The 27,436-nt window shown below is 22.2% G+C and overlaps 10 protein-coding genes across 11 annotated transcripts in view; 5 read left to right on the forward strand and 5 right to left on the reverse strand.

The window, feature by feature from the left end:
• DDB_G0284679 (hypothetical protein) overlaps positions 1–854 on the reverse strand; it is a gene marked incomplete at both ends in the record, with an annotated part of 1,221 nt that extends 367 nt beyond the window's left edge. The window contains one exon of the mRNA XM_633380.1: positions 1–854. This exon is cut by the window's left edge and continues 367 nt beyond it. Coding sequence (XP_638472.1) covers positions 1–854 — 854 coding nt within the window.
• Positions 855–1,239: 385 nt separating this feature from the next.
• Positions 1,240–2,370, forward strand: DDB_G0284681 (hypothetical protein; the record flags this gene model as incomplete). Its single annotated transcript, XM_633381.1, has 3 exons — positions 1,240–1,370; positions 1,687–1,801; positions 1,882–2,370. The coding sequence occupies 3 exons, from the start codon at positions 1,240–1,242 to the stop codon at positions 2,368–2,370; spliced, it is 735 nt and encodes a 244-aa protein (XP_638473.1).
• Positions 2,371–2,606: 236 nt separating this feature from the next.
• DDB_G0284683 (hypothetical protein) lies at positions 2,607–5,510 on the reverse strand (the record flags this gene model as incomplete). Its single annotated transcript, XM_633382.1, has 4 exons — positions 2,607–4,226; positions 4,316–4,692; positions 4,777–5,346; positions 5,429–5,510. 4 exons carry the CDS (start codon positions 5,508–5,510, stop codon positions 2,607–2,609), a joined length of 2,649 nt encoding a protein of 882 aa, XP_638474.1.
• Positions 5,511–8,003: 2,493 nt separating this feature from the next.
• On the reverse strand, positions 8,004–9,447 carry mpi (mannose-6-phosphate isomerase; the record flags this gene model as incomplete). Its single annotated transcript, XM_633383.1, has 2 exons — positions 8,004–8,746; positions 8,832–9,447. The coding sequence occupies 2 exons, from the start codon at positions 9,445–9,447 to the stop codon at positions 8,004–8,006; spliced, it is 1,359 nt and encodes a 452-aa protein (XP_638475.1).
• Positions 9,448–10,223: 776 nt separating this feature from the next.
• Positions 10,224–12,145, forward strand: DDB_G0284687 (phospholipase D; the record flags this gene model as incomplete). The annotated part of the gene is made up of 2 exons (XM_633384.2): positions 10,224–10,460; positions 10,565–12,145. 2 exons carry the CDS (start codon positions 10,224–10,226, stop codon positions 12,143–12,145), a joined length of 1,818 nt encoding a protein of 605 aa, XP_638476.2.
• Positions 12,146–13,323: 1,178 nt separating this feature from the next.
• ripA (ras interacting protein) lies at positions 13,324–16,053 on the forward strand (the record flags this gene model as incomplete). Of its 2 annotated transcripts, none has more annotated exons than XM_633385.1 (3): positions 13,324–15,699; positions 15,790–15,910; positions 16,034–16,053. In XM_633385.1, the coding sequence occupies 3 exons, from the start codon at positions 13,324–13,326 to the stop codon at positions 16,051–16,053; spliced, it is 2,517 nt and encodes an 838-aa protein (XP_638477.1). The 2 variants fall into 2 exon arrangements, with proteins under 2 accessions (XP_638477.1, XP_002649140.1); XM_002649094.1 differs by lacking the exon at positions 16,034–16,053 and adding an exon at positions 15,993–16,033.
• Positions 16,054–16,811: 758 nt separating this feature from the next.
• Positions 16,812–21,941, forward strand: DDB_G0284689 (hypothetical protein; the record flags this gene model as incomplete). Its single annotated transcript, XM_633386.1, has 2 exons — positions 16,812–20,041; positions 20,132–21,941. 2 exons carry the CDS (start codon positions 16,812–16,814, stop codon positions 21,939–21,941), a joined length of 5,040 nt encoding a protein of 1,679 aa, XP_638478.1.
• Positions 21,942–23,476: 1,535 nt separating this feature from the next.
• Positions 23,477–24,572, forward strand: DDB_G0284691 (hypothetical protein; the record flags this gene model as incomplete). Its single annotated transcript, XM_633387.1, has 3 exons — positions 23,477–23,808; positions 23,936–24,030; positions 24,133–24,572. The coding sequence occupies 3 exons, from the start codon at positions 23,477–23,479 to the stop codon at positions 24,570–24,572; spliced, it is 867 nt and encodes a 288-aa protein (XP_638479.1).
• A 474-nt stretch (positions 24,573–25,046) lies between these two features.
• Positions 25,047–25,420, reverse strand: DDB_G0284693 (hypothetical protein; the record flags this gene model as incomplete). The annotated part of the gene is made up of 2 exons (XM_633388.1): positions 25,047–25,103; positions 25,241–25,420. 2 exons carry the CDS (start codon positions 25,418–25,420, stop codon positions 25,047–25,049), a joined length of 237 nt encoding a protein of 78 aa, XP_638480.1.
• A 599-nt stretch (positions 25,421–26,019) lies between these two features.
• On the reverse strand, positions 26,020–27,372 carry DDB_G0284695 (hypothetical protein; the record flags this gene model as incomplete). Its single annotated transcript, XM_633389.1, has 1 exon — positions 26,020–27,372. The coding sequence occupies one exon, from the start codon at positions 27,370–27,372 to the stop codon at positions 26,020–26,022; it is 1,353 nt and encodes a 450-aa protein (XP_638481.1).
• Between the last annotated feature and the right edge of the window lie 64 nt (positions 27,373–27,436).

Raw genomic sequence — 27,436 nt, forward strand, 5'->3', positions numbered from 1 at the left:
ATATCAGAGATAGAATTTAGAATGAATCTTTTGGATGATTCAGTTGAAGATCTTTGACCCATTTCATAGACCCAAATGATTTGATTATCGACTACATTCTTTCTACGAGTTAGGTATTGCTCTCTACAGAATTTCTCTAATAATTTTTCAAGATCACCATAAACTGGATGAGGTTCATTCTGAGAGAAACCCAATACCGATAGGAATTGTAATAATTGTGGTGACTCAACATGACCATTTTCCAAAAATATGATTGATAATATAATTGTCAATAAAGTGAGATTCTCTTTTTGTATCATTGATTCTCTGTTTTCAATTGGATCGATGCTATCCAATTGTCTCACTGCTTCATAGTCATTTAAATTCTTTAAGATATAAGTTGACGATTCTTTGCCTTTTTTCTTCAACTCTACAACTTCATAACCAAAGAATTCCTTTAAATATTCTCTACCAGCTTTATAAACAAAACCTTGTAAACTCTTATCTTTAAATCTTGCCAATATGATCTTATTAATTTCTGTCTTTGTAATTGGTACTTTCTTTCTATTTGAAAATAATAAAAGTCTAACATATTCATAAACTAATTTATAACGCTCTTCTTCTGTTAATTCTGATCTAGTTGTAGTTGTTGTTGTTGTTGTTGTGCTTGTTGAACTTTGTTGTGATTGTGTTGTTTTTCTTGGTGTTGCTCTTTTTCTCTTATTTCCAACTTCTTCTTCCTCTCCTTCACTAAATTCCTCAGGGCTCTCCTCTTCCTCCTCCTCCTCCTCCTCCTCCTCTTCAGATGACGATGATGATATTTCATCCCTTCTTGCAGGTTTACGTTGTTGTGATTGTTGTGATCTTCTTGACATATTTAGAATTTTAATATTTATTTATTTATTTATTTATTTATTTATTTATTTATTTATTTATTTATTTATTTATTTATTTATTTATTTGTTTATTTATTTATTTATTTATTTATTTATTTATTTTATTTATTTTATTTATTTTTATTTTTTATTTTGTAAACGAAAGTAAAAATGAGATATCCATCGAAATCCAAAAATATAAATCAATTGCGCTACATGAAATTTGAATTTTTTTTTTTTTTTTTTATTTTATTTTTTATTGTTTTTTATTTTTTTTAATTTTTTAATTTTTAATTTTTTTTTTTTTTTATTTTTTTTTAATTTTTTAATTTTTTTTCATTATCTTTTTCTACACCCCCAACACACTATTTAAATATTAATTAAAATGTCAAGTAAATTCTTTAATGACCTCGATGCCACCATTAAGAAAGATGGTACTTTAGCTCAAAAAATCAAAGGTATCTATCAATTTGATATCACTGAAAATGGTACTGTCAAACATTACTCTGTTGATTTGTAAGTTTTAAATCTTTACACTATTTATACTTTTTTTTTTTTTTCATTATTATTTCATTCGTTCGTTCGAGATCCTTTTTATTCAAATATCATTCGTTTTTTTTCTTTTATTTTTATTTTTTATTTTTTATATTTTTTTTTTTTTTTTTTAGTCACCACTTCTTTTAGTTCATCATCATCATCTCATCATCATCATCACATAATTCTTAATCAAAATTAAGATTAATTACAAACATAATTATAGGATAAGATTAAATAAAAAAAAATTAAAAAAATAAAAATAAAAAACTAATTTTGAAAAATAATAATATTAAAGAAAAACTGCTCCAGGTTCATTCAAAGTTGGTAAACATGAAAAACCAGAATGTACTATTATTGTAAATGAAGAAGATTTCGTTCAAATTCTTGAAGGTAAATTATCTGAACAAACTGTACGTAATAAAATTAATTATTTTAATAAATGATTATGTATATATACATATATTAATATATAAAATAAAAAAAAAAATAGGCATTCATGAAAAAGAAATTAGCAATTAAAGGTAATATGGCATTAGCAATGAAATTCCGTTCAATTGTAAATGCTGTAAAGAATAACACAAAATCAGCACCAGCTCCAGCAGCAGCAACTACCACTGCACCAGCAGCAGGTGGTCTTGATGATGGTACACTATTAGGTAAAGAATTTGAAAAATTATCAAAAACTGTTATTGCAAATCCAGACTTAGTTAAAAAGATCAATGGTGTATATCAATTTGATATTGATACCAAAAAATACACTGTCGACTTAAAGAATAATAAAGGTTCAGTTAGTGTTGGTCCAGCTCCAAAAGCTGATTGTACCATCACAATGAAGGAAGCAGATTTCCTCTCTTTAATGTCTGGTAAATTAAATGGCCAAACTGCCTTCACTAAAGGTTTATTAAAAATCAAAGGTAATATGGGTTTAGCCATGAAATTAGGTCAAATCACAAAAGCTAAACCACAAGCTAAATTGTAAATAATCATGTTCCTAATAAATAAAAAAAAAAAAATTAAAAAAATTATAAAAATATATATACATATAAAATTCATTTATTTCTTTTTTTTTTTTTTTAATAAACTTAAAACATTGCAGAAAAAAAAAAAAATATGCATACCTACTATTTAACTTTTTTTTTTTTTTTTTTTTTTTTTTATAAATTAAATTAAATATATATATTTTTTTTTTTTTATTTTTTATTTTTTTCTTATTATTTAAAAGTTATCTATATTATGAATTTTACCACCCATAAATACTGGTACAGTATTTGGACGTGGTTGGTTTCTCATAGTAGGAGTTCTTGAGAAACGATGGCCAAATTTCTTTACTAGTACAACTGTTAAAACTGTGGCTAATATAATAAAAGGTATACCAATACCAAGACATAGACCAAGTATTAGACCAAGTTTATTTTTATCATCTTTTTTAGGATTTCCATTTCCATTTCCACCATTTTGAATTGAATTTGGTCCAAATTGAGGATGGATACCATTGATATTATGAACTTGACATTTATTTGGTCTTTTAATGGTGATATTATTATAAACAGCAACACAACCTTTAGAATCAGAGATGTTTAAACTATAAATTCCATCAACCCAATAAGAGACATTTAAATAATGACCGTGTGAGATAGCACCCGATGATATTGTAAAATCATAATAACTACCATTGTATTGAGTACCACCAGTTGCAGTAATTGTCATGTTGGCAAGGTTTGCTCTTGTACAATCAATACTTTCAATAAGGGTATCAGTGATTTGAATTCTTTTTGGTTGTGCCAAAGTTAAATTATTTGATACTGAACCACAATACAAACTTTCACCTCTTGTTGATTTAATCTTTGCTTCAAGAATATATTTATCAGCTATTAAACCATTAAATTCCAAAGTTTTAATTTTATTAATAAATGGTTGATGAACTTTACCTTTTGAATCTGTCAACTCGAAATCAATACCATCCATTGATGCAACTTTAATTGAACCTTTTGAACCAAAACATAGTGATTTAATTACCTTTGGTTTAAGTTTTTCTTTAACTACCTTTGCAGAAGGTGGTGAATAAATATCGACACTTACAATTTGTGAACATACACCACCTTTAATTTCTGCCTTTATAACAATATTTAAATCACTTATATTCTCAATGGTACCCTCTGATGTTATATTATATTTTGTTGGTGTTACAATGTAATTGTATTTCTCTGGTTTGAAATTTACAATTTTAATTCTAGCATCCTTTGAATCTGCACATGTTAAATTTGTATATTCAATGATTGGTTTCTCAACTTTATCATTTGGAAGAAACTCTTTTACTGAATAGGTACATTGATGTTTGAAAACGTCTTTACTTGTGGTGGTAATGTTAACAGTATAATTTTTATCACCATACAAGCCAGGAAAAACACTTCCATCCTTAAGAATCACTGGTTTTTTACCATCTTCACTGTATAGAATATATTCATAACTGAAATCTGGATGTTTTAAATTTGTAAAATTGAAAACACCTTGTGCAGCATTCAAGCATGCATGTGTTACATTAATAAACATTGGATTCTCTGGTGTAATAATCGAAATATTCTTTCTAACCATATCAGTTGAGTCATCAATTCCACTTAACCAATATTGTAGAATATAATCACCATCTTTTAAATTTTTTCTTATCAAAGATTTAGTTGCAGTTAATTGATCTTCCCATTTAATTTGGAAAACACCTGGTGGTGCAAGTATTTTAATTTCACCAGTACCTTTATCACCATAACAAGGATGTGTTACTTCAAATGAAACTCCAGGTATACTTCTACTTAATTCATCAGATCCTGGTAAAGCATAAAACTAATCATAAATAAAAAATAAAAAATATAATTATATTTTGTTAATTTTGTTAATTCTAAAATTTTAAAATAAAATAAAATAAAACTTACAGTATCTAAACCTTTTGTTGCAAATGGTGCACAATAGTCAGTGGTATCACCATCTTTTGTTAATGAAATTGACTTTTCACTTCTTTCATTATAAAGTGTAAAGCCATCTTTTTTTGATACCATCCAATAGGTATTTCTTTTTTCTTGATCATAACGATATAATCTAACTGAGCAAGCATCAAGAACATTTAATCTTCCACCTTCAGTTTCTTCAAATTTTTGTAAACTTGAACTATGAGTAAATTTAACCAAAACATGTGCAGCACTATCATAAATATAAATATATCTACTTGATGATGTGATTGGTTGAGAAATTACATCCTCTGGATTTGTAATATTAACTGGCATTGGTACATATGGATCATTCTTATGTATAACTTTATTAATTTATTTTTAAAAATAAAATTAATATATGTATATATAAGTATATATTTTAAATTTAAATTAAATTATATACTTACTTTTTTTACAACCATCATGAATTATTGGTTTAAGATAAACTTGATTTGCTTCTTTATAAGTTGCCCATATAAATGTATCATCAATACTAAGACTTAAATAATTATGAGATGAATCAACTTGATAAAAATCAGGAACATTATTTAAATTATACATTGCTATAAAAGTATTACCATCTTGTAAACCTTTACCAAGGTAAGCAACACAACCATCATAAATTGAAGCTTTGATAACTTTAAAATAGTTTTTTTTTAAACCAGTTATAAGTTCATCTGTTTCTGATGATGATGAGGATGATGACTCAATTGGTTTTGGTGTTTTTGATTTTGTTTTAATTGATGGTGTTGGCGTTGGTTTTGGTGTTTTTGATGTTGAATTTTCAAAAACAAAATTTGGAATTGGTATTTTTGGTGCTAATGTATAAAAATTATTTCCTGAAAAAGTTTTATCAGCTTGTTCAGGTTGAGTTTGATATTCACCAATTACATATATTTGTTCAGTTTTTGGATCCTTTATTACATTTCCAATTTTATTCTTTGTTTCTAAAAAAGGTTTAAATGTTTTTGAATAATCTAAAAAAAAAAGATTATAAAAAAAAAAAGTTAATAATATGAAATTTTATATATTATAGGCTTTTATTTAAAATTCACTTACCAGTATCAATTAAATTTCCATTTATAAATAATATATTATATAAAATAATTATAAAGAAAATTAATTGTGATTTAGACCACATTTTTTTTTATCTATTTTTTATTAATTACTATTATTAATAATTTTTTAATATTCTAATTTTAATAATAATTAATTTAATTAATATTAATAAATTACTATTATTATTATTATTATCTTTTAAAAAAAAAAAAAAAAATTATTTGGTTTTAAAAAATAAAATAATTATTTGATTTTAAAAAAACAAAAAAAGTGTGTGCGGGAATGTTTTATTACTAAAAAAAACAAACAAATAAATAAAATAAATAAATATTATAATATTTTATAAAATATTTTTTAAAAAAAGAATGAATAAATAAGAATATTAATTTTTTTTTTTTTTTTTTTTTTTTTTTTTTTTTTTTTTTTAAAATTTTGTTTTAGAAAAAATAAAAAAAAAAAAAAGATGAATTATGAATATTATAATTAGTTAAATTCTTTTAATTAAAAAAAACCAACTAATAATAAACGAGGACTTTTTTTGGAATTAATTGCTAAACGATTCCAAATTATTTTAACAAAAAATCTTTTCTGAAAAAAGTTAAATTATATATATAAATAAAATTATTTTTTCCTTTTTTTTTTTAAAAAATTGATTTTCTTTTTTTTTTTTATTATAAACACTTTTTGTTTAAAAAAAATTGATTAAAATAAAAATTTTAAAATAAATTGTTTAAAAAAATAAATAAGTTTAAAAAAAAAAAAAAAAAAAAAAAAAAGAATATAAAATACAAATAACACACAAAAACAGTGAATAATATTAATATGGTTTGTTCAAGTAAAAACAAAAAAAATGTTTTTAAATATTATATGTACATAATTGGGGTGAAATATAGTTGGTTTGGGTTAATTTAATTTATTTTTTTTTTAAAATCACACGCAAAAAAATATTTTCTTTAAATCAATCTAATTATTTGTTTTAAAAAAAAAAAAAAAAGTGTGGTAATTTTTTATGTGCGAAAAAATTTATATAATTATAAAGGCGTTTAATAATTATTTAATATTTTTTTTTAAAAAATACTAGGATATCCAAATATGTTTATAAACTCTTTTTTTTTTAAAAAAAAAAAAAATTTCCCCACAATTAAGTAAATCGACCAATTATTTTTATTTGATTGACTATTTGGTACATACGATTGGATATTATTTTTTTTTTTTAGTAAAATAAAATATAAAAAAATAAAATTAAAAATAAAAAAAAAAAATAATATTCTTATTAACAATAATTTGAAATCTAAAAGTAAAATGAGGATTTTATTAACAACTAAAATGATGTTGTATGATGGTGATGTTGTTGGTTTTATAAAAAAATATTGATGTTAATTTTTAATTATTATTTTTTTATTTTATTTTTTATTTTATTTTTTTTATTTTTTTTTTTATTTTAATAAAATCTATTAAAATTTTATTTTTATACCTGAAAAAGAAATAATAAAAAATAAAATTTTACTTAGAGAAAAACAAAAAACTTAATTTGGTCTTTATACTATTTACACATAAAAAACAATAAAAACCTAATAGATGGATTTTATTACACAAACTAATTTTAAAATAACAACACTTAAAATAATTATTATAATTTCTTACCACACAAATTCTTATTATTACAGAGCTCTAATTATAATTATACATTTAAAATTAAATATATTTTAAAAATAAAAAATAAAAAAAATAAAAAAATAAAAAAAAATATATTAATTTTTTTCCAATATTTTATTATTACCATACCTTGGTAATTTTAAAAATAACCCAAGAAAAAAAAACAAAAAGGTTGGTTCTTTGTTTGTTTTATTTTTACTAAAATGTTTTGTATAAACCACACAACACAACCACAATATTTTATAAAAAAAAAATAAAAAAAAAAATAAATAAAAAAAATTTTCTGAATCAGGTAATTTACGAAAATTATTTAATTTAAATAATTATTTTTAAGGGGGTTATTCAACATTTAATTTAATTTTAATTCAAACTTTTTTTTTTTTTTTTTTTTTTTTTTTTTAATATCTTAATTAAATTAAAAATAACGAAAGTGCTATAAATATATATATATATATATATTTTTTTTTTTAAAAAAATTATCTTAATTTAATTAAAAGTAATTTTATAACTTATTTTGGGGTTTTTTTTGATTTGTAGAAATTTTTTAAAAAAAAAAAGTTTAAACAAAAAATAATTTAATTATACTACTTTTTTTTTTTTTTCCCTATTTAAAAAAACATTTTTAACTGAAAAAATGTATATTAATAAATTAATATAAATTCATTGTAAAATTAGTATTATTGTTTTTAGATTTATTAATGATAAACTACATTTTTTTATTTTATAAAAATTAATTTTTTTTTTTTTTTTTTTTTTTTTTTTTTTTTTTTTATTATATGTAAAAGAGGAAAAAAATAAAAAATAAAAAATAAAATACATATAATTAATGAATGGTATTGTTATTTTATTTATTTAATTTAATTTTAATTTTTTATATTGAATGGGGTTATTTATTTATGAGAGAGAGAGAGAGAGAGTATTACAAATTATTTTTATTAAAAATTCTATTACTAACACTTGCAACATATATTGATACAGGTATTGATGAATCAGATTGAATGAATTGATAATCAGTATTTGCAGGTACAAATAAGATTGAACCTGTATGAAGATTATTTAAAGTTGATTGATTTGATTTGTTTTCAATTGATAAATTACCTGAATAAACCAAAACTATTGAAGGACCTTTACTTGAGTATACATTTATATTTTTACAGCAATCATCTAAATGATAGTATTCCACTTGAAATTCGTCAACGGGTGGTTGATAACAACGATAATTAGTTAAAGATAAATCGGGTCTTTGCTGTGGTACCACTAGATCAGGTCTCCCAGTTCTGTAGGTCAACATATCACCAAGGGTGTCTACATCCTTTAACTTTGGTGTTAACCCTGCTCTAACCACATTATCAGATGGTGCCATACATTCAACACAATCACCCGATATATATGCATGTGGTTCACCAGCACCTAAAAACAAAGCCTCACCAGGTTTCAATACAATATAATTTAAAATATATGCAAAGAATACCCCAACGTCACCTGGATATTGTGAATAAAGTTTCAAAACCAATCTATCCAAATCATCTCTCTCCTCCTCCCTCTTTTCATTCAATCTATTATTTAATTCCTTTAAATTATTTGATATTAATAAACCATCTGCTTTTAATAATGATGTTACAATACTCTTTAAATATTCTTTACAATCATCTAATTTTATTACTAAAAATATATGTAAATATATTAAATTAGTATATACATATACATATATACATATATGCGTGTGTGTGTTAATAATAATAATTACAATTATTTGGTAAAGAATTTTTAAATTCTGGTATTGTGTCTATAAATGATTGAATTTCTGATAATGGTCTAAAACTACATAATGCTTCGAATGGAGTTGTTGCAATTGCAATCTCTGGTTTATGATATGGGTCTTTATAGATGTTTGGATACTTTTTAAATAAAACTTGTGCTAATTGTGAATCTGGATGTGCTTGAATTGAAAGTGCTGTTCTAATTGATAAAACTTTAAATAAAAATGGAAAATCATTACCAAATCTTTTTTCAACAATTTCACCTCTAATTGATGATGATGATGATGATGATGTTGATGATTTTTCATTTATTTCTTTTTGTACTGTATCGATATATTCTCTTAATTTTAATTCTTTATTTTTATATTCAACTTTTGATGGCGCACTAACATGATCACCCATCCAAAGTTCTGCATATGGTATTGTTTCTTTTATAATATCACTACATTCTTTTGCATATCCTTTTAATAATTTTGCAACTGTACTATTTGAACCATATTTACCCCATTCATAATTTTGTGAAACACATTTTAATAATACAATATTATTATTATTATTATTATTATTATTATTATTATTATTATTATTATTATTATTTTCCATTTTATAAACTATATAAAAAAAAAAAAAAAAAAAAAAAAAGAGATAGAAAAAGATAAATATATATGTATAATATTAATAATTATGAATGTGGGTGGGATAGTTTTTTTTTCTTTTTATATTTTTTTTTTTTTTTTTATTTTTTTTATTTTTATTTTTAATTTTAACCCAAATTTTTAAAAAAAAAAAAAAAAAATCTTTAACAGGTAGGCAATCCAACTCATTTTTCAACTTTTTTTTTTTTTTTTTTTTTTGGATCAATTTAATTTCAATTTTATTTTATTTTTTTTTTTTTTTTTTAAACATATCGGCAGAAGTTCACCAAAAAATAAATATAAATATAAATCTATAAACAAAATGGAAATAAAATAAAAAAATAAAAAAAATAATAATAAATTAATTACAAAGGTGATCCTAATTATTTTTTACTTTTATTTTATTTTTTGTTTTTTTATTTTTATATTTTTTTTTAAGGTGTTCAGGCAAAATTTGAAATTTCATTAAAAAAAAAATAAAAAAAAAAAAATTAAAAAAAGTGAAAATAATAAAAAATTTCGTATTAATGTTGTCATTGGATACATAATCACTTTTTTTTTTTTTTTTTTTTTTTTAATTTTTTTTAAAAAAGACAAAAATAATAATAATCACACACTCATACCACACTTTTTTTTTTATATTTTCTCAACACTTTTTTTTTTTTTTTTTTTTGTTTATTTATTTTATATACATATATATCTAAAAAAAAAAAAAAAAATTTTGACTAAAAAAAAGAAATAAAAATGAATTCATTTTTAGCTCGTGTTGGTTCATTAGGAAATATATTTAAATCTAAATCATTTTCACAACAATTTAGGAAAAATTTAAAGAATGAAAGTTATTATAAAAAAGTTAAAAGTAGTTGGATGAATGCAACTCAAAAACTCTTTAAATTAGATGAACCAACAAAAGGAAACAATGTTACAATCTTTTTTACAGGTGATGAAATGTTTAGACATATGTGGGGTTGTATTAAAAGTGTAAAAATTTAAATTAATTATTAAAAAAAAAAAAAATAATAAAAAATGTCACAAATAGAAAACTAAAAATACAAATTTTATTTTATTTTTAATTTTTCTATTAGGCAAAAGAATCAATTTATTTAGAAACATATACAATTGAACCAGATTTAATTGGTAATAAAACCATTGAATTATTGACAGAAGCACAAAGAAGAGGTGTTCAAGTTAAATTTGCATATGATTCAATTGGTAGTTCAGGATTATCAGATTTTGATATTTATGAAATGAGAGTTTCCGGTGTTGATATCTATCAATTCAATCCGGTTGAAATTAGTTCAATATTACCATACACATTAAGAAATCATAGAAAGATTATAGTTGTTGATGAAAAGTATGGTTTTTGTGGTGGTATGAATATATCTGGTAAATATGCTTCATCAAATATGGATGGTGGTAAAGATTATTTCCGTGATACTCATTGTATGATTGAAGGACCTGCCGTTAAAAATCTTTTAAATATTTTTCATGATTCTGTTAAAGATAAAAGAATCATTGAAAAACCAGTAAATAAAATTGGTTCACCTGCTTTACTAGCTCTACATTTTCCATATGCATCTGAAATGGATTCCAAAATATATAAAAAACCAATTTATGAATTAAATGAAGAATTTAAAGAATCAATTGAAAATAATAATCAATATATAAATAATAATGATAATAATAATTATAAAGATAAAGAACTTGATGATGAATATGAAGATGAAGATGATACATTTAATGATATAACTCAATCAACATATTATCATTATCAACCACCAATAAATAGTACAAATTATACAAATAATAATAAAATAAGGCAAAATGAAAAGAATTTAATAAAATTAGAAACACAACAACAATTTTTAAAAGATGAAGATTTAACTGAATTTACAATTGAAGATGATGATGATGATGAAGAAGGAGAGGATGATGATGAAAATGAAGATGAATTTAAAGAATTTGTATCATTAACAAGTGAATATAAAAATTTAGAGAATTTAAATAAATTAAATGATTATTTGAATGATGAATCAAATATAAATCTAAATAATGGTAATGGTAGTGGTAGTAAAAAGATTGAAATAGTTCAATCAAAGACTATTTCAAATGCAGTTGTTCAAGTTCAACAATCAAATCAGTTTAGAAATAAAAGGGAGATTCAAAAAGCATTATTAATTGCATTGAATAAGTCGTATGATCATTGTTATTTCACTACACCTTATTTTTTACCACCAAGAAAATTAAGAAAGGCAATTGTTAATGCCGCAAAACGTGGTGTTGATGTAAAGATTATTACGGCTGGAAAAAGTGATGTCCCTTGGTTCCGTAATGCTTCGAGATATATTTATCCACTTTTTTTAAAACATGAAAAAATTAAAATTTATGAATTGGAATCAATCACTTTACATGCGAAAACTTTATCAATTGATGGTATGTATTCAACAATTGGAAGTTACAATTTGGATACCTGGTCTCAAAGAAATCTCGAAGCGAATCTCGCCTTCTTTAGTCCAAATGTCGTAAAAGTTTTAGAAGATCAATTTAAAAATGATCTCAAATCCTGTAGCGAAGTAACCTTAAAAGATATTGGTAACCGTCCATTTTTAGATCGTTTAATTTGTTTTTTCGCTTTCCAAATGAGTAAAATTTTAAAACCAACGTAATAAATAAATAAATAAATTAATAAATAAAAATAAATAAAAAATAAATAAATAAAAATAAAAATAAAAATAAAAAAAAAAAAAAGTAGTGTTGCCACTTTCTCATTTTGAGATTTTGCCAAAGTTAAAAGTGATGAAGGTGTAGGTTATAAAATTTTTTTCAATTTTTTTTTTTTAGTGTTTTATTTTTTTATTTTAATTAAATTTTTCTTTTTTTTTTTTTTTTTTTTTTTTTCTTTTTTTGGATCGAGCACAAAATCATAGATATATCTAAAATGATTTATTTTAATTAGAAAGTATAATAATAAAAAAAAAAAATAATAATAAAAAAAAAAATATAAAATAAAACACTGATTTTATAATAAAAAAAAGATTGAATTAGCAGATTACACTTTTTGAATTGTTTTATTTTTATTTTTATTTTTTTTTTTATTTTTTTTTTTTTTTATTTTTTTTTTTTTTAAAAAAAATTTTTTTCCAAAAGATATTTTTTTTTTTTTTCTAATTTTTTTTTTTTTTAATTTTAATATTATTATTAAGACATAAAAGGATATTAAAAAAAAATAAAATAAAATAAAATAATCACCTACAATACACACACTCACTCGCACACTCACAATTTAACAACTCACAAACAGCACACCACACAAATAAAGACAACTGAGATTATCATGTTGTTTTATTTTTAAAAAAAAAAAAAAAAAAAAAAAATAAAATAAAAAAAAAATAATAAATAAATAAAATTAAAAAATATATGTATATTTAATTTGTAGTATAATTTTTATTTTTTTTTTAAATTAATTTTTATTATTTTTTTTTTTTTAAAACACCATTTATTGTAATAATAATACTTAATAATAATTAATAATAATTATAATAATATTAATAATAATATAGTATAATTTAACTCCCTTATAAACTTTCAATATTTCATAAATAGTAATATCATAAATAATAATAAATATTTTAACTTCATTTAAAGTTATAATTTATTATTTTTCATATATATATATATTTTTTTTTATTCTAAACTACACCTTATAAATTAATTTTTTTTTTTTTGGTTTAAAAAAAAAAAAAAAAAAAAAAAAAAAAAAAAAAGTTATTCCACACACACAAAAAAAGGTTTATTTTATTTTATTTTTATTAAATAAAACTAAATAAAAAAAAAAAAAAAAAAAATGTCAGTTTATTGTGAATTAGTTGATGTTGTACAACAAATAAGATATAAAACTCAAATTTTCTACGAGACATTCAAAAGAGATAGTATAGCAGAACAAATATATAATTTTTCAAATGAAAGTACATCAGAAATTGATCCAGACATACCATTTAGTAAGAGTTTAGATAAAGATTATTCTTTGTTATATAGACCAGTTTCAACATCAAATAATAATGCAACTTCTGGTAATTCAACACCACCAAATAATGCAATATCACCAAATCAACAACAACAACAACAACAACAAGCACAACAACAACAACAACAACAACAACAACAACAACAACAACAACAACATCAACAACAACAACAACAACAACAACAACAACAACAACAACAACAACAACAACAACAACAACAACAAGCACAACAACAACAACAACAAGCACAACAACAAGCTCAAGTACAAGCACAACAACAACAACAAAAACCAACAACTGCAACAACAGCATCAACAGTAACAACAACACCACAACAACAACCATCACCTAATAATACTACTAGTAGTTGTACAAGTAGTAGTAGTGGAAGTAGTAGTGGTACAACAAACACAACAAGTAATACAACAACTAGTACAAACACATCAACTGTAACATCTGCAACAAACTCATCAACTATTTCATCACTTACATCAACAAATGCTTCAACCTCATCTGCTTATTCTACTGATCAACAAAAACCAAATCAACCACCACAACAACCACAAAATATATCACAACCACAAAATATATCACAACAACAAAACACTAATAATGTACAACAAAATAATCAACAACAACAACAACAACAACAACAACAACAACAACAACAAACATCAACTTCACCAAAAAAATGTAAAATAGTAACTTTTACCGGTACATCTGTAAAATTAAATAGCAAAACACTTCAAAAATCCGATAAAACTAGTGAAAAAGAAAATAAACAACAACAACCAGATAGTAGTAAAACTCAACAACAACAACAAGCTCAACAACAACAATCTCAACAGCAACAACAAGCTCAACAACAACAACAACAACAACAACAACAACAACAACAACAACAACAACAACAACAACAACAACAACAACAACAACAACAACAACAACAACAACCAGTATTTATATTTGTAAAAGAAAAAGTTAATAAAGTTAATCATGATTTACCAATAACACCACCACCATCATTATTAACCAGATTGGTTAAACCAAATAGTGAAGAGGCAGAGTATGGTGACATAGTTCCGCCACCTGGTATGGGTTTAACATTATCAATTCATACTGGAAATACAGGTGCTGGTCAATTAAAAGTTAGAGTCATTGAAAAGGCTACCATTATTCAAACCATTTTTGCAACACTTAAACTTCATCATAATAATGGTGGTACTGGTTTAATTCCAGATCCAAAAGCATACAACCTTAGAATTGCCGATTCCAATGGTAGGATCGATCAAGATTTCCCTCCATTGGATCCAAATCAATATATAACTAAATTTAAGGATGAAGTATTGGTACTTTGTCCAAATCCAAAATTCGATCTAAAGAAATCCTCTTCATCACTTTCAATAAGTGGTGGTGTACCACAACAAAATAATAATAACAGTGTAAATAGTAATAGTAGTAATAATAGTAATAGTAGTAATAATAATATGAAATCATCTGGTTTCCAACCACAACAATCACAACAACAACAACAACAAACTCAACAAACTCAACAAACTCAACAACAAGCTCAACAAGCTCCACAACAACAACAATCACAGCAACAACAACAACAACAACAACAACATCCTCAACAAATTCAACAACAATTAAGTTCAAATCAATTACAACCTGATCAAGTTGGTGGAGGAGGTGGTGGGGGTGGAGGTAATTTCCATAGAACTCACCATAGAAATGTTAGTTCAGGTCCTGATGCTCCATTAGTAGTGAAAATTACATTACCTGATAGTAGTATAACAAAAGTTGTTTTCCAAAAAACAATGTTATTAAAGGACCTATTGGAATCAACTTGTAAAAAGAGAAAACTTTTGATTTCCGATCATTATTTCACACTAGAGAATGGTCAAACTTGTAATGGTACTTTACCAATGGAGAAATTAGGTGGTGCCGATTTAATTCTAGTTTCAAGACGTCCCATTGAACAAATGACTGCATTATCACCAACTGATACCGATTCAACTGGTTCTTCATCAGATCTTCAACAAGATATCTTTTGGTATGATGCTTTAGCTTGGCAATATAAAACTTATGAGGTAACTAAAACGAAAAAATATGGTCCAAAACAAGATAGAATCATTGGTATCGATAGGGAAAGAGTAACAAATATGTCTCCAAAAGATACTGAAACTAAAAGAGTAATTAAAATTGTCAATTTATTAATTATTTAAATTTGATTAAAAATTAATTTTTTTTTTTTTTTTTTTTTTTATCATATTCAATTTTAGCCTGCAAGATTAATTAAAGATATTTCAAAAGTTGCTTTATTAGAAAAACCAAAATACTTTACTATTGAATATAATGATGGAAAATCTTATATTTATGAAGCTAAAACCACTTCACTCGCAAGTAAGTTTAAGATTAGATTTTTTTTTTTAAAAAAAAAAACCTAAAAAAAGATATTAATTTTATTTATTTATTTTCTGAAAAGATGAAATTGTTGGCAAAATATCATATATTTTAGGAAAATAGATAATTATTTATGCAAATAACAATGTGTTATATATATTTATTAAAGTAACAAGTAAAAAAAAGTATAGAAAACAATTATAAAAAAAAAAAATCAAAAAAAAAATTAAAAAAAAAAAAAATCAAAAAACAGATAACAAAACAGCTCCCAGGAATAACAATATAATATGATTATTAGTAATAGTGATCTGTATGTTGAATATAGGTAATTGTTTGAATTACAAAAATTAAATAAAAATTAAATTAGAATAAAAAAAAAAAAAAAATGCTTATCAATGTAATAGTCAAATAAAATAAGAAATTCTAGGAATATTGAATTTTAAAAATAGATTTCTATTATCTCCAAAATACCTTTTTTTTTTTTTTATTCTTTGTGGTAAAATAAAAATAAAACAAATATTTATAATATTATATTATTACTTTTAACTGGAATTTAAAAATTGGAAGCCTTAATTTGGATCAACAGTACCATCATTATGAGGTGTATTACTGAGTTATTGAAAAAAAACTATTATCTTGTGATCGACAGTGATTCGATTTTAAAAATAAAGAAAATAAAAAAAAAAATTGGCCAAACAGCAGATGAAATTAGTCAATAAAATAACCTGGATTTAAAATCAATTTTTTTTTTTTTGTTTTCTTATTAAATTCTAAAAAATTAAAAAAAAAAACTAAATTTGATATTTTAACATTTTTATTTTTTTTTTTTTTATTTTTTTTTCTAATTTTGCTTTAGATTTTTTTTTTTTTTTTTTTTTTTTTTTTCATTTTCAAATTAAAAATGGACACTTTTGGAAATAAGGATAATAATAATAATAATAATAATAATAATGATAATGATAGCAACAAAGATATTGATAATACAATTGAATCAAAATTAACATTAACACCCTCTCCTTCAACTCCAGAAAAAATAGTATCAACAGTAACAACTGCAGTAGCCAAACCAAAAAAAGAATTAAAGAATTTAGTATTATACAAGCTAATTGATATAAATAGTGCAAAATGTTATTTTAAATATCAAAATATTAGAAAAGATATTGAATTATTTATAAATAAAGATGATGAGCCATCATTTAGAATTCTACTTGAAAATAATGCCGATAATAATAATAATAATAATAATAATAATGATAATAAGTTTATTATTGAACAAAGTGCAACCACTCTATTGAAATCATATTTAAAGTTAGAAAAACCAATAAAAGGAAATAGTTATGTTTATATCAATGATAAGAAAATTGATGATTACTCTTTTGATTTTCTTATATCTGCTACCAGTACCACCACTGCCACAACAACAACAACAAACACCACACCACAATCTAGTAACAAAACAATACCATCTACACCAGTGTCAGTATCAACCTCAACCGAAAAAGCTAATCAACTCAATTCTACACCAGGTATTGATCAAACTCCATATAGAGAAATTAATGATCATAAATTAATAAAAAAAGTTATAATTAAAGAAAATACTCAAAAAGAAGTAGAAGTAGAAGAAGAGTATCAATTCATTAAGAAATCATCACCATCATTGAAACAACATATTCAAATTAAAGAAGAAGAAGAAGAAGAAGAAGAAAAAGAATTAATTATAGAGAATGCAAAAATAAAACCATCAGGTGTTGGTAGATTCTTTCATTTCGGATGTGAAAGATATTTATCATTTTCAAGTAGACAAACTTATAAAGAGAATGATCCAATTAAATCAATTCAAAGTCCAATTTCATCTGTTCAACAGAAACTAATTGATGATGGTTTCATTTGGGAGGATAAAGTTTTAAAGTATTTACAAGATGAAAATGATATTAAAAATCCTAAATATAGAATATTTAAACCTGAAAATGGTCAAGCAGATTTATCAATCTCTGAAACTATTAGAATTTTAAAAGATGAAAAAGTAGATTCAACCCCATTCTATATGATTCAATCAACACTTGAACCACCAAAATCATTTAGAAGAAATTTACCTGACTCAATTAAATTTTCAATTTCAAAGCCTGATTTCTTATTAATTTCAAAAAAGAGTACTTATGACGATGATGGTGATGGTAATAAATCAAATACTACAACAGCAACAACAACAACAACAACAACAACAACAACAACAACGGCAACAATTAGAGAAATTGAAATTCAAGATGCAAAATCAACAACAGTTATTGCATTCCATCAAAAGATTCAATTAGCATTCTATTCATTGTTATTGAATGACATTATTAAAGAATTTGGTATTAAAGATTTAGTAGTGTCAGATAGAGCTGGTATTTATTTAAAAGGTAATTTTAATGTTGAATATTTTTCATTAAAGGATTCAATTAAAATACTTGAAAGTTTTTTATTTGGTGATTCTATTAAAAAGAGATCATATCTTTTAGATATCCTTTCAACACCAAAAGAAAAATCTCCTTGGATTCTTAGTGAAAGATGTGATGGTTGTGAATTTATAAACTATTGTACAAATCAATATGAAAATGAAAAAACTTTAAATTCTTCTGTAAATATAAAATCTTCATCATTATTAAATTTAATTAAACAAGAAAATGAAAAAGAAAAAGAAAAAGAAAAAGAAAAAGAAAAAGAAAAAGAAAAAGAAAAAGAAAAAGAAAAAGAAAAAGAAAAAGAAAAAGAAAATGAAAATGAAAAAACAAATCAATTAGAATTTTTAATGAAAATCGATAAAGAATCAATTAAAAATTTAGCACAAAGAGTTGATTTTATTAAATCTTTACCAATGATTGAAGCATCACTAACTGATAAAGTTGTACCAACTGGTTTATTCGATATTAGATTATCTTCATATGAAGATATTCAAGTTTATTTAGAAATTATACATAATCCAATTAATCAATCAATTTACCAATGGGGTGTTTTAGTTGTTGATAATACTATCACACCACCATCACCATCATCAAATAAATTTGCAAAAGGAAATGATTTCATTGAATTGGTTATGGGTTTATCAGTGATTTTCAACCAATATCATAAATCGAAATTATCATTACAATGTTATATATTTGATTCATTCCAAAAATCATTATTCTTTAAACAATGTTTTAAATTATTAAAAGATATTAATAATAATAATAATAACATTAATAATAATGAAATTGAATTACATAAAGAATCAATTCTTTTAGTATTAAGAACTTTATTACATAGTAATGAATGGATTAATTTAAATATTGGTCATTTTCCACAATGTAATGTACCTTTAAATTGGACATTATCAGATAGACAAGATGAATATTCTTTCTTGGTTATTAAAGATTTAATTAAAACTTCATTTGCTATAAATGTTAAACCATTTTATACATTTAATAATATTGTAAAGAAATTATTATCACCTTCATCAAATGCTAATGGTGATGAAGATGATGATGGTGATGAAATATTTAAATTAATAATTAATAATGAAGATTGTTCAAATATTATTGAAAATAAATTACATAAACAATTAGAATTAATTAATTATTTAAAATTAGTTGTATTTAAAGGTGAAGATTTAAAAGAAGTAAAGAAAGCAAACCAATTCTTAATTAGAGACAAATCAATTTATAATGATAATAAATTATTAGCAAAATTATTTTATTGTTATCAAAATGAATGTATTTCATCATATAGAAAATTAAAACAAATTAGATCAAATCCATTAGAAATTAATTTATTGGAAGGAACATTCTACAAATTAAAACTATTATCAATTGAAGCAAATGGTGAAAAGAAATTTAGATTAACATTTTCAACCGATATAAACATTCAAAATTATCAAAGATTTGAACATATCATTGATAAATCATTCTCAAGTTTTGCTTTAATTCAATTATCAAACTATAAACATATATGGTCTTTAAATGAAATTTTATCAACTTCTTCAGATTTAAAAAATCAATTCATTGAATCAATTCCATCAATTCATTCACATTATATCATTAACAAATCAATTGATTTAATTTCAGTTTCATTAGTTTTTGATGTTTCTTCAAATGTTAAATTTTTAAACAATATGTATGTATAAAATAAAAAATAAAATAAAATAATAATAATAATAATAAATCAATACTAATATTAATAAATATTTATTTATTTATTTAAAAGTGGTGAAGAATTTTTATTTTTTGAAAAATATGATATTGGTTACTTTTCAATGCATAGAAGTTTATTAAAATCGTATGATGAAATGAATAAATCATCAATATTTTTAGATATATTAAATGACCCAAAGAAATGGTGTACCGAGAATATTGATAATGATTTTAAGAGATTAACTGATCAAGTGATTGAATCATTTAAAGATATTAGTGGTATTAATCCAAATACTAAATTAGTGATGACAACTTCTCAACAATTAATATTCGATTCAATCATTAAAAAGAGAATGCAATTAGTAAGAGGTCCACCAGGTACTGGTAAAACTCATTTCTTAGCATTGGTAGTATTAATATTTATGGAATCATTCAAGAGAAAAGAAAAACCATTTAGAATTGCTATAACTTCATTTACACATAATGCAATCGATAATTTGCTATTAAGAATTTCAGCATTAAAAAAAGAATATTCAATTTCTGTTGGTCAAGATATTAATTTCCCATTATTTAAAAAACAATCATCCAAATTAACTGATGAATTCAAAGATAATGATATTAAATTATTCGATAAAAAAGATTTAACAAATCGTAATCATCTTTGTGTTGGTGCTACAAGTTGGTCATTATCAACATTGGATTATAATGATTTCGATTTATTAATCATTGATGAAGCTTCTCAATTAAGTAGTTTTATTGGCTCTATACCATTCCAAAGATTAAATAAAGAAACTGGTAAAATTATAATTTGTGGTGATAATAAACAATTAGGTCCAGTTTTAAATGACTCATATCCAAATAGAAAAGAATTAAATTGTAATCAAAATCAAAATCAAAATCAAAATAATAATAATGATAATCCAAAATTACATAAATCAGTTTTCTCTTGTATTAAATCTCATCTAATTGCAAATAATATTAAAAATCCATATTTATCACTTTATGAAAACTTTAGAATGAATAATCAACTTTGTAAATTCTCTCAAAATCTTTATGGTAAACTTTATCAATGCTTTAAAGAGAATCAAGAATCAATAACACCTTTATCATTTGATAAAGATGATTTAAATAATCAATTGATTGAATCAATTTTCAATAATGATTTATCATGTCATACAATCCTATTAGATGATTCACAATTTGGTGATAAAATATTAGAAGCCAACATTGTTAAACAAATTTATAAATTCTTAAGAAAAGAATATTCAAAAAGATTAATTAATAATAATAATAATGAAGAAATAAATGATGAACAAATTAAAGAAGATAAATTTTGGAGAAAAGATTTAATACTTGGTGTAATTACACCACTTCATATTCAAAGAAATACAATTATTCCAATGATAAATCGTGTACAAATTAATGAATTAAATCTTGAAGCAACTGTAAAACCAATTGTAAATACAGTTGAAGTTACACAAGGTAAAGAATTTGAAAATGTAATTCTATGTTATAATGGTTTTGATGATCTTAATCGTATCTCTGAATTTAGTTTTGACCTTAATCGTTTAAATGTTGGTTTCACTCGTTCAAAGAAAAGATTCATCTTAATAGTTTCCTCAAAATTATTCTTCCCTGATGAATCAATCTTTGATAACAAAAGAATGTCTTTAGCTTATAATCATTTAATTAAATATATTGAATATTCAAAAATTCATCAATTTTATTCCTCACAAATTAAAAATGATAATAATATTATTAAAATTAATAATAATAATAATAATAATAATAATAATAATAATAATAATAATAATAATAATATAAATGACAATAATTTAATCGATAAATTTAATAACAGTTTGGTGTTCGAGGATAAAAAATGAAAACACCAATTTGTAAAAAAAAAAAAAATAGTTTAAAAATAGAAAAATAGGAAAAAAAAAAAAATAAATAAAAATACTTTAAAGAATTAAAAGATAAATAATAATCGAGATAATCAAGATAAAAATGGGTTTTTTTTTTTTTTTTTTTTAAGAGTATTTAGAGAAAATATGTACAGATTAATAAAAAAGTAAATTACTATTCAAAATATAGAATTTATAATTTTTGAACTTTACAATAAAAGATTTTACTTGTGTTAATATTTGGAAATATCTTTGTAAAAATTATGGAATTCACCCACATTTTTTGATAACACAACCACACTCACACTCACACACTCACATTAATAAATCTAAAGATTATAAATGGATATATATTCAATAATTGATCCCACTGATGTGATTATCTTTATGATCAGTAGGTTTTTTTTTTTTTTTTTTTTTTTTTTTTTTTCTTTGTTTTTTACTTCTTTTCTTTTATTTGCCATCAACCAACGTTTTCAAATGGGGTTTACAATAAAAATGAAAAAAATATTTCATGTTGGGTAGTTAACAAAACGATTTTAGTGTTATCGAATTTATAAAAAAAAAATAAAAAAAAAGAAAAAAAAAGGGTTTAAACACAAAAAAAAAACATTTTGGCTTTTTCAAGATTTTTTTTGGCAAACTTTGGGTTTTTATCATAATTACATTAAAAAATAAAAATAAAAAAAATAAAAATAAAAAAAAAAAAAATAAAATAAAAAATAAAAAAAAAAAACAAAAAAAAAAAATAAAATAAAATATAACACTGTTATTATTTTTTTTTTTTTTTTTTTTTTTTTCTTCCCTTTAGTCAAATCAATATATTTTTTAAAAGGTAATTTCGTTAGTAAAAAACTTTTTAACACTGTGTTTAACCCACATTGTTTTTTAAAACAAATAATTTGAATTTTAAAAATAATTTAGATTTTTTTGACTGGTTTATTTTATTATCATTTTATTAATTTTTTTTAAAAAAAAAAAAATTAAAAAAAATTGTTATTTAAAATTATATTTTTAAATCATAAAAGATCATTTTTAATATTATCATTATATAATCTTGGTTATAAGTAATTTTTTTTTTTAAAATATTATCACAAGATAAAATATAAAATCACCAAAATAATATTAGAATAATATTTAAATTAAAATTAAAAATAAAATTAAAAATAATATTAAAATTAAAATTAAAATAAAATTAAAAAAATAAAATATTAAAAAAAAAAAAAAAAAAAAAAAAAAAAATATAACCCTTTTATAATAATAATCTATTTTAAATTATTTTTAATCGTTTATTAATTATATATTTATTTATATTTTTTATAATTATTCAATAACCATTATTATTATTTTTATTATAATTATTTTAAAATTTTTATTTTATTAATTTATTTATTTATTCAATTATTAATTTTTTGGTTGCCACTGGTTGCCGACTAAAACCAACTAAAAAAAAAAAAAAAAAAAACCAAAATAATTTATCCCCATTAAATAATTATAGAGATATTGGAAAAAAAATGAAAACTATATTATCATTATTATTTATTTTAAGTATTTTTTCAAATTTATATTTTGTTAAATCGCAACAATCGGTTACAGTACTTTCAGATTCAATTGAATCATTTGGAACAATTGAAACTGTTAAATCAGGTGCTTCAATTTACTCTTTCACATTGACCTCCAAATTACCAACCAACATTACTGTAACACCATGTTTTGGAACTTTCGATATTTATGTTAGTCTAAACAATATTATAACAAATAAGAGTGCAACCTATTATGGTGAATGGGATCCATCTGTAAAAGCACTTGGAACAAATTTAAAAGCATTACCTGAAAATACTATTATGTATGTAAATAAAAAAAAATAAAAAAAATAAAAAAAAATGAAAATTATTATTATTCTGTGACATCATAAAATTAAATCATTAAACTAACTTTTTTTAAATATCATCATCATTATCATAAAAATATAGCTATATTGCTGTTATGCCATTAGAAGAATATGATTTCAAAAACAAAACATATGCCGCATCCTTCTCTGTTTTAATCACTACAAATGAACAAGATCGTATGTATAATTATAACCCTTTTATATTATTATTTTATATAATTTTTTATTTATTTATTTACTAACTTATAATTAAAAAAAATATAATAAATAAATTATAAGTTGTTGTTCCATATTTACCAATACCAGCAAGAGATGGTGGTGTTGATATTAAATTAACAAATGGTGGTAAATCAGGTACAATTAGTTTTTATAAAACTGGAAATTCTACTGATAATTATACAATTTACACTTTTTATGGTACTAGACCAAAAGGAAGTTTCCCATTCTCTGCATGTGGTGTTAAATTTTATGCAACTGAAAACAATCAAAAGATTGAAGATAATGGTGACAATGAAGCATCTGCTACTTTCACTGGTTTAAATACTAAAGAACCAACTGGTTTAACTGTTGTTGTTACTAGAAAGACAAAGAATTTTTCAAGTGCCTATGATTATGCTGTTTTTAATGCTCCAAATTCTTCATCTTCTTTAAAATCAACTTTCTTAAATTTAATTCCAGCTTTCTTTATTTGTATTTTTATTTCATTTTTATTATTGTAAAACCACAATAATCTTCACATATTTCATTTGTTTTTTTTTTTTCTGGAAAAAAAAAAAAAAGCTTAACAAAATAAAATAAATATTTAATAACAAAAAGAAAACCTTTTTTCAAAATTTATTTATTTTTTTTTTTTTTTGGTTGTGTTTAAAAAAAAAAAAAAAAAAAAAAAAAAAAATCGAAAAAAGATAGGAAAAAAAAGTGAAAAAGAAAAAATGATGGGGTGAAATGCAAAAAAAAAGATAAAATAAACATTAGTTTTATTATGAGAATTTTACTTTGATTCTTTAGTATCAATAGTCATATATATGCGCTTCTTTAAAAAAAAAAAAATAAAAAAGTGAACAGCAAGTGGGGGTTATTTTATTTTTTTTAAAATTTTCTATTTTTTTTATTTATATCATTATGTTCTTTTTTTTTTTTCTTTTTTTTTGAATAAATTATTGATACTACTATTAATTATTTATATTATATATTTAAACTCTGTCTGATGGGAAGAGATCAGCGGCTTTTTGTTCATCCCATTCTGAAATCTGTTATTTATTATTATTATTATTTTTTATTAAAATGAAAAGAAAAATAAAATAATATATATATTAGTACTACTTTTTATTTATATACTATTTCTTTTTTTTTTTTTTTTAAAAGTGATAAAATAATGAAAACATACCCAGGCAGCTGGACATAATGAGTTCATTGAGTTGAAAAAAGTTTGACATTTTGAGTTGTCACCATTGTAATGTTTGACACAACCATAGTAATCAACGTAGTTAGCCCAACAATGTTTAGTTTGGTTTTGTTGTGGGAATCTTGGGTTGTATGGTGCAGTTTGTAATTGTTCTCCTTCCATTGTTGTTAATTTATATGCTATGTGTGTATGAATGAATGAAATAAAAAATTTTTGAAAAAAAAAAAAAATTGGAAAAATTAAAAAAAAAAAAAAAAAAAAAAAAATCAAAATTTTTTATTTTTTTTTTTTATTTTTTTATTATTTTTTTTTTTTTGTATTTACACTGAAATTGATTGTTTTTGAAAAATCAGCCAAATTTTTTTATTTTATTTTTTAAACAAAGAAATAAACAAAGAAATAGTGAAAATTGAAATTTTTTTTTTTTTTAAAATAAAAAAAAAAAAAATATATAAGTGAACATACAAAAAATATATTTTTTTTTCTTTTGATTATATTTAAAAAGGAAATATGGGAATTTTTTTTTTTTTTTGAGAAGAAAATGTGGAAAAAAAAAAATTTGGTGTTTTTACCTAATTTGGAGGATAAAAAACCTTTAAAAAAAATCGTATTGGTAAAAACATTTAAAATGATTTTAATGACATAGAAGTGTTTACAAATATTTACAACTTGGTTTATTTATGTTTTCAATTTTTTTTTTTTTTTTTTTTTTTTTTTTTTTTTTTTTTTTTTATATGTTTTTATATTTTTATTAAACTATTTCAATCTGAGGGGTGAGGTTGTTGTTGCTGTTGCATTTTTTGTTGATTTTGAGGATATCTATTTTGATTTGGGGAAAGGTTTCTATTAAAAGGTTGATTATTCCTATTTTGATGTGATGGCGGTGGAGTACCGTCAGATGGATGCCATTGTTGTTGTTGATGATTATTCCTATTTTGATGTGATGGTGGTGGTGTACCATCGGAGGGATGCCATTGTTGCTGATTATTATTTCTTTTTTGATAACCTGGATTATTTTGATATTTATTTTGATGTGATGGGGGTGGAGAGCCACCATCAGATGGATGCCATTGTTGATTATTATTATTATTCCTATTTTGGTGTGATGATGATGGTGGAGGGGTACCATCGGATGGATGCCATTGTTGATTATTATTCCTATTTTGATGTTGTTGCTGTTGTTGTGGTGAAGGAGTGCCATCGGATGGATGCCATTGCTGATTATTATTCCTATTTTGATGTTGTTGTTGTGGTGGTGGAGTACCATCAGATGGATGCCATTGTTGATTTCTATTATAATTATTAGAAGCACCTCTACCTCCTCTATGACCTCCTCTATAACCACCCCTACCACCTCTATTATTATTATTATTATTATTATTATTATTATTATTATTATTATTATTATTATTGTTATTAAAATCAATATGATGAATATGTGGTGGTGCATTATCAACTAATGGTGGTAATGATACACTTGATTGACTATTATAAGTAGTATCATCTTTACCATATAATTCAATTTCTTTTTTATTTCCATTAATTGTAATTACATATGTATTAGAAATCTCTGGTGATGATACCGTTCTAGATTCTATAAAATTCTCTCCCTCTTCTTCTTTATTATTATTATTATTATTATTATTATTATTATTATTATTATTATTATTATTATTATTATTATTATTATTATTATTATTATTATTATTATTATTATTATTATTATTATTATTATTTTTATTATTTTTAAAGTTTTCAAAAGTGGAATTATTAGTTTTATTTAAACTAACGTCACTATCACTGCTATTCTCTTCTTCATCTGAATGATAACTACTATCATTACTTATATCATTTACATTATAGTTAATTTCTTGTCTTTTGGATGGTGGTTGTATATTGCTATTGCTACTATTATTATTGGTATTAATATTATTATTATTTTCATCTTCATCAAAAGACTCTTCAAATTTTCTTTTTAAACTTTCATTGTTTTCATTGTTTTCATTATTCCTATTATTCCCGTTATTTATATTGTTGCTATTATTATTTTCTTCATCATTGTCACTATCATTTCTGTTATTAAAATTATAACCACTAGTATTTGAGTAACTCATAATTTTAAAAATAGAAAATGAAATTTGAAAAAAAAAAAAAAAAAAAAAAAAAAAAAAAAAAAAA

This window comes from Dictyostelium discoideum, assembly GCF_000004695.1.
Source record: "Dictyostelium discoideum AX4 chromosome 4 chromosome, whole genome shotgun sequence".
In the NCBI taxonomy this organism is placed as follows: domain Eukaryota; phylum Evosea; class Eumycetozoa; order Dictyosteliales; family Dictyosteliaceae; genus Dictyostelium; species Dictyostelium discoideum.